The 12,054-nt window shown below is 52.3% G+C and overlaps 6 protein-coding genes across 6 annotated transcripts; 4 read left to right on the top strand and 2 right to left on the bottom strand.

Annotated features, from left to right (window-relative positions):
* Window positions 1-59: 59 nt before the first annotated feature.
* Window positions 60-831, top strand: P168DRAFT_287039 (blue light-inducible protein Bli-3). Its single transcript, XM_024836485.1, has 3 exons — window positions 60-146; window positions 229-637; window positions 708-831. The coding sequence occupies exons 1-3, from the start codon at window positions 144-146 to the stop codon at window positions 725-727; spliced, it is 432 nt and encodes a 143-aa protein (XP_024697562.1). The 5' UTR covers window positions 60-143; the 3' UTR covers window positions 728-831.
* P168DRAFT_27602 (transcriptional regulator SPT3) lies at window positions 735-2,294 on the bottom strand. Its single transcript, XM_024835528.1, has 3 exons — window positions 1,857-2,294; window positions 978-1,808; window positions 735-910 (listed from the first exon to the last, which is right to left on the bottom strand). The coding sequence occupies exons 1-3, from the start codon at window positions 2,136-2,138 to the stop codon at window positions 905-907; spliced, it is 1,119 nt and encodes a 372-aa protein (XP_024697561.1). The 5' UTR covers window positions 2,139-2,294; the 3' UTR covers window positions 735-904.
* A 532-nt stretch (window positions 2,295-2,826) lies between these two features.
* On the top strand, window positions 2,827-3,969 carry dph5 (diphthine synthase). Its single transcript, XM_024834794.1, has 3 exons — window positions 2,827-3,000; window positions 3,074-3,198; window positions 3,253-3,969. The coding sequence occupies exons 1-3, from the start codon at window positions 2,866-2,868 to the stop codon at window positions 3,848-3,850; spliced, it is 858 nt and encodes a 285-aa protein (XP_024697560.1). The 5' UTR covers window positions 2,827-2,865; the 3' UTR covers window positions 3,851-3,969.
* P168DRAFT_287038 (uncharacterized protein) lies at window positions 3,683-4,943 on the bottom strand. Its single transcript, XM_024836484.1, has 2 exons — window positions 4,134-4,943; window positions 3,683-4,032 (listed from the first exon to the last, which is right to left on the bottom strand). The coding sequence occupies exons 1-2, from the start codon at window positions 4,713-4,715 to the stop codon at window positions 3,982-3,984; spliced, it is 633 nt and encodes a 210-aa protein (XP_024697559.1). The 5' UTR covers window positions 4,716-4,943; the 3' UTR covers window positions 3,683-3,981.
* Window positions 4,944-5,297: 354 nt separating this feature from the next.
* On the top strand, window positions 5,298-6,317 carry P168DRAFT_287037 (AP-2 complex subunit sigma). The gene is made up of 5 exons (XM_024836483.1): window positions 5,298-5,386; window positions 5,444-5,483; window positions 5,557-5,586; window positions 5,686-5,916; window positions 6,006-6,317. Exons 1-5 carry the CDS (start codon window positions 5,352-5,354, stop codon window positions 6,105-6,107), a joined length of 438 nt encoding a protein of 145 aa, XP_024697558.1. The 5' UTR covers window positions 5,298-5,351; the 3' UTR covers window positions 6,108-6,317.
* A 2,915-nt stretch (window positions 6,318-9,232) lies between these two features.
* On the top strand, window positions 9,233-10,859 carry P168DRAFT_301563 (sulfotransferase family protein). Its single transcript, XM_024838540.1, has 4 exons — window positions 9,233-9,740; window positions 9,801-9,973; window positions 10,030-10,133; window positions 10,194-10,859. Exons 1-4 carry the CDS (start codon window positions 9,596-9,598, stop codon window positions 10,627-10,629), a joined length of 858 nt encoding a protein of 285 aa, XP_024697557.1. The 5' UTR covers window positions 9,233-9,595; the 3' UTR covers window positions 10,630-10,859.
* The last annotated feature ends 1,195 nt before the right edge of the window (window positions 10,860-12,054 follow it).

Genomic DNA, 12,054 nt, shown 5'->3' with positions numbered 1-12,054 from the left:
AGGCCAAATCGCTGCAAGACCCTCCCCTGCCGCAGAAGATCGAAGACCTGACGACCTTCATCTCAAGCACCAAATTCGGGATGCTCACCACGCAGATGCCCAATTCAGAGTTCCTGACGTCGCGGTGCATGGCACTCGCCGGGATGGTACTTCGCTTCCCCCTTCCATCCAACCCCACAGCACCCCAAGACATGCAATAAAAATGTACTCACAAGGATGAACGGATAGGAAAACGGCGGCGTTGACCTCATCTTCCACACGAACCTCTTCTCCAGCAAGACCCTCGATCTCAGCGTCCACCCCGCGCAAGTCAACATGTCCTTCTACGACCCTGTCAGCGGAGGCTGGGCGTCGGTGTCCGGCGTCGCCAGTATCATTGCCGACCCCGCCACCGTCGAGAAATACTACTCGCCTGCGCTGTCCGCCTGGCTCGGTGATCTCGGAGATGGAGTGCACGACGGGAGTCCGTCCGATCCGCGCATTGGCGTCATCAAGCTGGAGGCCCGGCTGGCGACGTATGCGGTTGCCAGGCGTGGTGCGATCGGCCGGGCGGTCGAGACTGTGAGGAGCGTTGCTGGTGGGGATGTCCCCGCTGTTAATAGTATTAGGGAGTTGAGTTCGGAGGAGTTGCAGGAGTGTATGTACCCTTTTTTCCCTCTCTCCTTTTGGTTTGATTTTCAGAGATGGATGCTGACCTTCATTCTTAGGGCGTCGGACTCACTCGTAATTGGGATATTTAGTCTAGCTCGTTGTTATATTGATGTAATAATTAAATTTATTGTCCCATAATGTACAGTGTACGGTCCCCGGACCTAAAGCTCCTGACTCCATGGGTGTAGAATTAAGAGGTAAAAAAGAATAAGGGACATCGCTCTCGTTGCGTCGTAAGTGTATGAATCACAGATCAAATCTGCTTGTGTTAGTGCACCAAAACCCGAAGTAAAACCAACGAAGATACGATCAGTAGAGAAACGTACCAGTCTCAGTGGCATCCGTGCCGGCAACCGCCCATTGTGCAGCAACATCGCGATGTTCTTGTTGGGCGTCGCCTGCAGCTTGCGGTATGCCTCGCGGATATGTCGCGGCTCCACCGGCGTGCGGCCCTCCTCAGGAGGATCAAACAGACCAGTTTCGCGTTTGCGCTTCTTGGCACTCTCGCCGTTGTCCGCTCCGCCGCGGCGGTTCTTCTCGCGATCCTCGCGCTCTTTCACCTTGAGCGCCTCTTCCGTCAATGTCTGGACGATCTCGAACGTGAGAAACCCCAGGATATCGACGATGTCATCGTTGGGCTTGGACTCGGTGACGATGCCGAACCCGGCCCATTCGCGGAACCGCTTGCTCTTGCGGTAGGTGAAGGACGCCTGGCGACATTCCGACCAGAACACGTACTCCTCCTTAGTCATGTGCTTGGTGCGCTCGTCCGCCGCTGCCAGCCGCTGCAGCGTGGCGTAGTTCTGCTCCTCCTCTTCTTCGTCTTCTTCGTCGTCGCGCTCCGGAACCTGCACCGAGTAGAAGCTGTTCACGTCCCACGCGAGACCGACGCGCGCTCTCTTGTTCTTCGGCTTGGCGGCCATGTCCTGCGGCCCTGCAACCCCTCCGGCCATGGGATCGTCCGCTCCGGCAAAGTCCGCCGCGTCGGCTCCACCCTTGTCGTCCGAGTCTTTGACATTCTTGCGCACATCCTTCCAGGACAGGAACGTCTTCAGACGCGAGACCTTGGCTTTGTCGTGGCGGATCAGGAAGATTAAATCATCAGTGGAGATGGAGCGGACTCCGCGACGTGTGGCTAGAGCCGTGCTGCGCGCAAGCTGGACGGAGGTTAGTCTGGACCTTCAACGCAGCCCGAGGGAACATACAATCTCAACGACCTGCTGGCGAACGATCTCCTCAATTAAGGTGGTCGTATCTACGGCTGGCTCGGCAGTCTCTCCAGAGACGAACATCATCTGGTGGAGAAGGTTAGTAAGAGTGGCCCTAAAGAGTTCCTCTGGGTCACTGGGCTCTTGAGGGGGCTGATCAGTCGGTCCGTCTCCAGCCTCAGAGCTAAAACACTCCGCATCAGAGATTGGAGAACCAGAGGCTGCCCAGTCCCTCTTGTATGATGGAGTATCTTTAGGCCGGGTGGCTGAAAAGCTCATGATGCCGGGAGTGGTGAGAGGAGACGATCAACCCGTTGCTGTTGAGGCTGAAGACAAGCTGGCCAGAGATAGCAAGGGGAAAATGGGACAGAATCAAGGAAAGGAGCCATCGGCTGGGGAGCACTCTGGATTGCCTAATGCAGAAAATATGCGCAGAAAGCAAATGCTCACTTGTCCTGATATCAAATACCCAGAACGAGGCCAGACGCGCAGGATCAAGAGGACAGCCCCTGGTGGAACGTGGGCTGTATTCCTTCCCAGGGTATATCTGGGCTTGCATCTTGCATAACAAAACAATGCGACAGAAGTCCTAATGAAAAAAATGACCTACCTGCTGGATTTCCTGCCGATACTTGGGGGTCTCATTCGACATGATGGAGATGGATATAGCGACTGGACATGTTCTAACAAGGCTGACAGCAACAACAAACGTCTTTCATTCAAATGCGACAGACGTATCGAGTCGCAATGGGTTGTAGACAAACAAAAGAAGGCAGAGATATAAAAAACGAAAGTATAGAACTAGAAGAAGCTAACAAGGAAAGAAGATGGAGAGATGATGCTGGACCGCCTGGACGCGATCGGCCCCGTTCCTTATCCGGATCATCGTTTCTCCAGCCTCCGCTATCCCGCCGCATTCTGGTGGGGTCAGAAAATCTTCATTCCCCTCGACAGCCCAATTCTAGCAATTGATCAATTTGCTACTTCTTAAAACTCCTACGACATAATGCTGTACCTTGTGGGCTTGGGTCTCGCCGATGAGAAGGACATCACCGTCCGGGGCCTGGAGGTGGTGAAGAAGGCCGAGCGCGTGTACCTGGAGGCGTATACGGCCATCCTACTAGTGGAGAAGGAAAAGCTAGTGAGTGTCTTTTACGGCTGATCAATGGTGACTTTTCAAGGCGACTATAGCTAAATAACAGTCGGTTCAGTAGGAAGCGTTCTACGGACGCCCCGTGATCGTGGCGGACCGAGAGCTCGTCGAAAGCGGCAGCGATGAGATCCTCGCGGGATCCGACAAGGCGGACATCGCTTTTCTGGTTGTGGGCGACCCATTCGGGTAGGTCGATACGTCTCAGGTGAATCTAGACTGGGGAAGGTTGACGGACAATAGCGCGACCACGCACACCGACCTCGTCCTGCGCGCGCGCGAATTGGGCATCGCGACCAAGTCTATCCCCAACGCCTCGATCATGTCCGGCATTGGCTGCACGGGCCTGCAGCTTTACAACTTCGGGCAGACGGTCAGCATGGTGTTCTTCACGGAGAACTGGAAGCCGTCGTCGTACTATGACCGCGTCAAGGAGAACGTCCAGCTGGGATTGCACACGCTTGTCCTGCTGGATATCAAGGTCAAGGAGCCGTCGCTGGAGAACATGGCGCGCGGGCGCCTCGTCTACGAGCCCCCGCGGTACATGACGGTCGCGCAGTGCGCCGCCCAGATGCTGGAGACGGAGGAGGAGCGGAAAGAGGGCGCCTGGGGGCCCGACAGCCTTGCGATTGGGGCTGCGCGAGTCGGCGCGGACGATCAGAAGCTGGTCGCGGGGACGCTGAAGGAATTGGCGGAGGTGGACATGGGTCGTCCACTTCACAGTCTCGTCCTCCTGGGTCGGAAGGCGCACGATCTGGAGAAGGACTACATCCGTGAGTTTGCTGTGGATGCGGCCACCTTCGAAGCTAGTTGGCAGAAGGGGTACGGCGCCACCTCGTAACGGGGGATTGGTTCAGCAGACAACGACCGACATACGAAATCAACCCAAACGCCATGAAATTCCTATTATGACAAAATAGCGCTAAGACATCCTTGTACATCGCATCTCGACGTGGGAGCAAAAGCAGGCCCTCAGGCGGCCTTTTTGGTGAAGAACCGGGCCAGTTTGCCCGACAGCTGAGCCTAATCGCAGTCAGTAGCAGTTGCGCATGAAGCAGCTTCACATGGAAGAAACAAAGCAAAGCTCCCAGGCAGACAGTAAGCAAGTAAGAAGATAAACTCACCGTAGGAGTCTGCGGAGTTTGCGGAGTCTGCGGCGTCTGCGGCTCGCCCTCATTCTCCTCCCCCTCATCCAGATACTCATCGTCCTCCTCATCCAACACACTATCATCGTCTTCCTCATACTCAGGGAAATACCGCTCCGGATCCCCGTTATACACAATCCACCACCCGATTTTCTCGCCGGCCGCATACTTATCGCGCATCTCCGTCAACGCGGCCATAGCCTCGTCATCGAGCCCAGAGTCCAGGGATGCGATCTCGTCGGCGCTCCAGCTCAGGCCCGGCGCGGGCGCCCCGGGCTCTCCCAGCGCGAGACAACGGCCCGCGACGTAGGCGAAATCCTTGCTGACGGCGGTGTGGCTCGTATCTTCGGGGTCGTACTGTTCGATGAAACGCAGCTCAGGCAGTCGCGACACGATGCCGGGTTCGGTTTTGGCGAACGACTCGAGCAGCAGCTGGGTGGTGATGGGCTGCTGGAGGTATTCGGCGGTTGCGTCTTCGAGGTTGTGCAGGACGATGTAGACGCGGATGCCTGTGAAGCCGGCGCGCGGCCAGCGGAAGCCGTAGACCATGTAGACGGGCATTGTTTTCGAGTGCTTGAATGATGTTGAAATTGGGTATGGCTTGATTTCGGGACTGAGAAGGGAGGAGGCTGGGGGAATTCGGGGATCGTGAGCGTCTTGGGTCTCGTTCGTCGCGTGTTGGTCGGTGGCTGCTGACTGCTGGGTTAGATGCGGTGCGGATGCCCGGATGACACGTGGTGTATGCTCATATTATGGCTGTAGGCGTAAAATGCAGCTGTCAGACAGAGGTTGATGCATTTGTGGGCTTCGTCTCACAATGACTTGTCGCGATCAAGTGATTGGTGCCTGTTTCCTGCGGCATGCGGCGCCAAGCCGATCGGATCGATAGATTAGCTCTCTTGGGCAGCATGCCACAGCTGTATAGGCTATTATAATCCAAGTTCAATATAGTTAGTATTTTCATGAGTAATAATATTTTCATATATGTATATACATATATATATATCTATTATAACTAACCACTTCAACCAGGCCTGTCTAAAGGATAGACAGAAGATAGAAGAGACAAAGGCGGTGAGCCGGCAGTATGAGTCCAGGCCCGCCGCATTCGAGCAGAGCTGCGGAGAACCTCCTGGGAAAGCATCCAGATCACAGCAGTCCCTTGCATCAACATCGCCGGGGATCTCATGTGTCGGGATGGTTCTCTCATTCATTCTCGTTCAGAACCGACAGTATGTGGCTCCCTTGTTGCTGCGTATAGCATCGCACCCGGACTGACCACCGATCAGGGGCAAGACACGACTTGCCAAATGGTACGCTCCGTATAGTGTGAGTCCCCCTGCCCCGTCTTCAGACTCGTTGCGACCAAAATGGACGGATGTTAATGGAGACTGCGGTACAGGATGAGGAGAAGATAAAGCTCAAGGGCGAGGTTGGTGCAACCCATCATCATTCATCCACGGTGGCCCGACTATAGCCATGTCAAGCGGTCAACCGGCCTCAGTTACTAGATACTGAACGACACTCTCAGGTCCATCGGTTGGTGGCGCCCCGCGACCAGAAATACCAGTCGAACTTTGTCGAATTCAAGCGCAGCACCAAGGTCGTGTACCGGCGGTATGCGGGGCTGTTCTTCTGCGCATGCGTCGATGCGACAGACAACGAGCTAGCATACCTGGAGGCGATCCACTTCTTCGTCGAGGTGCTAGATCAGTTCTTTGGTAACGTGTGCGAGCTGGACCTGGTGTTCAATTTCTACAAGGTGTGTGTTTGTCGGAGAATGGTGCAATTGCGCGCTGTCGTGCCTCCGGAGATGAACCGGTCTGGGGTTCCGAAGCTGACCGATGACAGGTTTATGCCATCCTCGACGAGGTCTTCCTCGCCGGCGAGATTGAAGAAACGAGTAAACAGGTCGTCTTGACCCGGTTGGAACATCTGGACAAGCTGGAGTGAGGTGTCGATGTATTTGGGGTCACACCCGCCGGAGCCGGAGGTCGCATTGAATAGACTGTGGGAGGAGAAGTGGCCATAATATGGAGTTGGCGTTGCGGGAATCCTATATCATCGTTCCATGGCGTTGTGATTTACTACTGTTCCTTGTGATATTTGCCTCTATATTGCCAAGTTCTGTACTATTAAGCTCTACCGTCACCTGTATAGATCACCCGATCAGATAATATAATACCCACCAAACACTCCTTTTTCATTTTTCATTGTTTTAAAATTAAAAAATCAATTAATCGGATTGGACTGAACCGAATTGGTCAGAACCCTAAGTCAACGACCGTGGAACCCAACGCCCAGTCCGGGATAGACGCGCTCGGGTTGTACAGTACCTACAGGGCTGACAACAACAGCCGACATCAGATGCCGTGATGCTGCGACAAGCGGAGTCCACACCCACCTGCACCCAGCACGCCATTGCCCTGTCAATTAAGCTCAGATAACATTTCGGAGCTAACTGTAGTTTGTCTGGGGAGCCGTACGGTGGTAAATTCAGTAAGATGGGTGTCCCAGGCCGGGCCAGTGAACAAGGTCTCCAGGTGAGGTGATCGTGCCTGAGGATTGCGAGCGTATATAACTTGTCTTGGCGGACATTTCCTTTATAAGGGCTTGCGCACGCCACGATTGGGTTCTCTTTTTTATTTTTCTTTTTCAATGTCTTTTGGAACTGATGATTAGGAAGATTATCGCATTCTCTATACCCATCGTCATGATCATGAGAATTACTACTATCGTCTGCATGGACCGATCCCCCTAACCTCACTTCCCAGACCCAAACCACCCCCCAATGGCCTAACCTTCGGGGGCCCTTCCCCTGTACGGAGGGACTCCTCCTACCAGCCCGCCAATTTTCCGACCTCCCACCGTCCCCCAACTCCAGCGATCAATACTGTCCACAGTCGTTCCGTCACAGTACGTCTCCATACAGACGCATACATACGGAGTACATACCGCGGGAAATACCGGCCCATTCGAAAAGCCCACCCGTCGCAGCCAAACTCGACCTCCGTAACGGAGAAACAAAACAGAATGGCAGGAAAGGGAATTGAAGATCGTCATTTGACGAACGAACCCAGGCCACCTATGGGAAGTCGGTGACACCGCGGCTGCGTACCCCACCGGGAGGTTAAAGGTTTCCAGTTAACTGTCCGCCCCCTCCACTGGCCGTGCTAAGCCGTCTTGGCATAATCATTATTGAGGACGAGGATTGAGGAACTTGCTGGTGATGCCCACTGCCAGGAACGAGGCGATCTCCGACGGCGGAGGACGGGGGACTGCAATTACACAATTGGCGGGAAGGGGTCATGGAACTCAAGATGCTACAGGGGGGAACGGGGAGACTAGACGGACGGAGATGGTGGCCATTACTTCGGAGGATTAGCGCAAATGCTATCTAGACGGGAAAACTGCTACGGTCACGGAGGATGAAGGTGAAGGTGAATGTGAACATCATGCGAGCAATTTCCTGCCACTGAAGCCGGTCGACCATTGGATGTCCACACCAAAAAAAGGGAAACGGAAAAAAAGAAGCAGAAAGGCCAACGAGTGTGCTCTGCCAGACCCATCATATGGACCGCCGCCGGATTCGGTAGGAGAAGCACCCAGCCGTGCCACTCTATACTCCACACTTGGCGGGTAGTTAGTGTGAGTTCTGGACTGACTTGCCTTCTCAGGTACGGAACGGATACTTTTGGGGACACGTTTTGTGTCAAGCGTCCAGTCTGTGAAACCAGAAGCCAGACGGATTCATGACTCTTGAAACGAGCCAGTCTCTGGTGGGGTCTCATCTGTGATCCGGACTGATATCCACACAGCCTTATCTCATGTATTTTGACCATCACGGAGTCCTTGCGGGTATGAAATCCTAGGGGATCAGTAGCCTCCAGATGATACCGAGGACGCCCCAAAGAGGTGTGCTAGCGAGTTGAGCCACACGGGCCCCGAAGCAGATGGGGAAAAGGAGGAAAACGCACCAAAGAAGACAGAAAGAATAGAAGGGAAATCAACCTGACACGATGTGGAGAAGAGACCCGTTTCACGAACCTGGTCCTGTCCGGAAAATGGAAATGGTACGCGTTGCCTCTGGAGTGGACAGCCAATTAGGACTCGGATCCTTCCCCGACGCACGGTACTCCTTTTTGTTTTATTCCTTTTTTCTTTTCTCTCAGGCCTTCGAGACGCCCTACAGCCTTGGTGTAGGGACCCACTGATCGGCAGCTTGAGGACTTCTCCTGCGTTCTAAGACGGGGAAGATCCCACCACGAAAAAAAGCCATACGGCGGATCGCTTGTGTTCGCCGACCGGGTCTTGGCAGTTCCTTCCCCTGTCTGACTTACTAGGGGGCGTTTGACCAAATTCCAAGTTTCAATCCCGGGGCACCGATGCAGTCTGGATAACAAGAAGATGGCCACCTCTGACAGGAAATCCTTTAATGAATCCAACCGCGGGTCCTTGATAGAAAAAAGAATAAGGCACGGGGGTCTTGGCAGTGGTTGGACCGTGGGAACACCTTCGGAACCAGTTGTTCAGAAAACCCGCCTCCTGACTATCGTTGTTCTTTTGGGCCGATCCCCATGACGTGGGCCGTTCTTTTTTTCCCTTTCCCCTTGGTCCTCATTCGGCTTTGAGTTTCCACCGCATCTGCCTCTTTGGTCCAGAACGTGGGTGAACCCTCTCCTTTCTCGAAGATTGACCAGAGGCGATATGATACATGGTATGATGGTGCACCGTCGGGCTATGGAAGAAATCCCCGTTTCGGACGGTTAGTGGATGTATCCCATTGCACCAGGATCGGCATGAGAAGACATGTATCGACTATCGACTATCGAGAATCCCTGATCGGTCTATGAGAGGGGACGGAATAGAATGATCGAATCGCATGTGCATGGTTGCCACATCCGGATTGACTTCCATGCCCTGGGTCTTCCGGAAGGGACTGACAGATTGATTGGAATTAATTAATTACATTCACAGATTTAGTAGATGGAATCCAAGTGGAAAAGAGGGTGTTACGTGGAGGACCATTCGGGTCTATTGTCCATGGGCCACTAGGAATCCAAACTCAACCCCAGAACCATCACTTTGTTTTTTATTGTCTTTTTTTTTTATCTATTATTTATTTTATTTTATTCTATTTATTATTTCTATTTTTTGCTATTATTATTTTCTATTCTTGATCTTGACTCTCCTTTTTAATCTCTTCATCTTCCAGTCCACTTTTTCTTTATCTTCTTCGCTCTCTTCTTCAATTACCTCCTGTCATTCTCTTTTTAATCTTGGTCTCTTCCCCGACCTTCGTTGATTTTGTTGTGTTCTCTCATTCCACTCCGCCCTTCTTTATCCCTCGGATCGGTATACTTACGGCTCTTATCTAGCCGTCCGTCCTTCGCTTCCATCCCACCCCTCCCCCTCTATACGATCATATAATCTATCCCACCATGTCGTTGATCCACTCCGACAACCTGGCTCCTCAGCCTGCTACGGATATCTTTACCGATGACACCTGCATCGATAGGCGCAAGTGCCACCGCACCGTGCCCATGAAGGTGCTGGCCCTGGGTGTGGGCCGAACGGGAACTGCCTGTATGTGCAACACGGCTCTCCGTCCCCCCCGCTTATAGAACACACGCTGACGGGGTGTAGCTCTCCGCATTGCTCTGGAGCGTCTGGGCTACATGCGATGCTACCACATGATGTGCGCCAGTATGGAGAACCCGCCCGACTGCCTGATGTGGCACGACGCCCTGGCGGCCAAGTATGACGGCGTGGGTGAATTCGGCCGCAAGGAATGGGACCAACTGCTGGGTGACTGCCAGGTATTCCTCATCTCCATCCTGTTGATAACAGAGCTCAACTAACTCAATCCCTCCAGGCTGTCTGCGACTGGCCCGCCTGCGCGTTCGCAAAGGAACTCATCGAAGCCTACCCCAACGCCAAGGTCATCCTGACCACCCGCGAAGTCGACTCCTGGCACGCGTACGTCACTTCCCTTTAATCCTCCAGCCTATCGACTACTTGCTAATTCCACCGCTATAGATCCGTCATGAAGACCGTCCACTGGCGCGTCTCCGATCCCGAACACAGCTTCGTCTCCAACTTCAGCTGGGCCGCCAGCATGTACTACCCGATGCTGAGCAAGTTCTTCGAGACCTTCTTCCGCGGCGACTTCCCCAACAAGGGCAAGCAGGTCTACGAGGACCACGTCGCCTTGGTCCGCTCCCTGGTTCCCCCCGAGCGTCTGCTCGAGTACCAGATCGGCGAAGGCTGGGGCCCGCTGTGCGAGTTCCTCGGCGAGGACGTCCCCGACACGGCCTTCCCCCGCGGTAACGACATGGCCGACTTCTTCAAGCGCTGCCGCGGCCGCAACCGTCGCCAGATGCTCAACGCTGCCCTGCAGGCTGTCACGATGAGCGGTGCCTTGCTGGCGACTGGCTTGGCTGCCACTATGGCGTTCAAGCGGTTTGTCCGGTAAATCTTTTCTTCTCTTCTGTTTATTTTCCTTCTATTTCATGTGATATCAAGCGTGCGCTGGGCGCAGTGATGTTTTCCTATTACTATTTTTTATTTTCATTTTCATTTTCATACTCATTTTCTTTTTCACCTTTACATTTTATCTTGGGAGTGGACAGGCCTCGGAATCATTTTTAATCGCTTTCAAAACTTGGTTCCACTATTGCTGTGGTGGCGTTAGTACATATACATACATACCTATACATACACATACATACACACATACCATATGCATACATATACATAAATGATCGTCCAGATTGAAATGCCTAGATAAAGCCAAGGGTCACTGTTTCTATTTCAGTGCTCGGGCTGGCTACTGTTTGTTACGGTGGGGCTGACGCTCACTAAAGGTCTGAGCGTAGAAGTAAGACTAGGTTATAGCTGGAGGTAAGTAGTGTGATAGAAAGTGATGACTGTAGATGAGACTCTTCTTTCCTTTTCTTAGTTGGTTATGGTATTCTATTTGTTCATTTATTCGTTTGTTTGTTTACTTGTTTGTTCCATGTTCAAGTAATACAATAGCCCTCCTATCTCGAAGTGAATAGACCTACACTACCTACACTAGTCTCAACAACACAACACAACTATCCATTATGTAAACACGGCTATTTATCATATACCAATAACCTACTCCGTAGTAAACACATGCATACTTCCAAAAGAAAAACAAATAACACTCAATTCAGCCCTGTAAATCTTGCTGCCTAGAGAAGCAAGGGCTACCTGCATATCCCGAGTAACTTAACTTCGAACATGACGAAGTATGTCTGAACGTGCATTGCACAGTTGACTTGGCATTGCTAATTGATTCTCTTGTGGTACTTGGATACCTACCTAGATACCTCAGCTGGAGATTTGTCTTTGTCTTATCCATATATTACAATACTGATCTTCATTCATTACTAGTTTTCCCTCTACAGCCAAGCCCGGTCTGTTTACCGCCAAGTCGCTATCCTGCATCCCTTGTGTGTGCGCAATCCAGCCTGTTTCATTTGCTGGGCGTTATTGCACTGAAATAGGAGCCTAGATACCTTTGTTGAGAAATTAATATCGTGCTATTTGGTTTGAGAGACAACATGATAGCTGGCTAGTATCACTATGTTAGAAACCCTCGTGAATAGTAGGGGCATAATTACCCCTTGGCTACCAGAGACTGGGGTCAATACAAATACTTTACTATGAGATAAATGAGCTAAGCGGAACAACGCCTGCATGTACAGATTAAGCAAAGACTATGTATATCAGACGTTCATTTCTCGATATCAACTCAAGCAATATCTTATCGTCACCGCATCGGACAAACAAGAGTGATGTTCCGTGTCATACAGAGTGCATGGTAAGGAGCTACACTAGACAATTGGGATGAGATGGAGATTATCTCGAC

Source organism: Aspergillus campestris (assembly GCF_002847485.1).
Source record: "Aspergillus campestris IBT 28561 chromosome Unknown P168scaffold_1, whole genome shotgun sequence".
NCBI lineage: Eukaryota > Fungi > Ascomycota > Eurotiomycetes > Eurotiales > Aspergillaceae > Aspergillus > Aspergillus campestris.
Note: the sequence above shows the minus strand (reverse complement) of the source record. Positions and strands in the feature narration are given on the sequence as shown.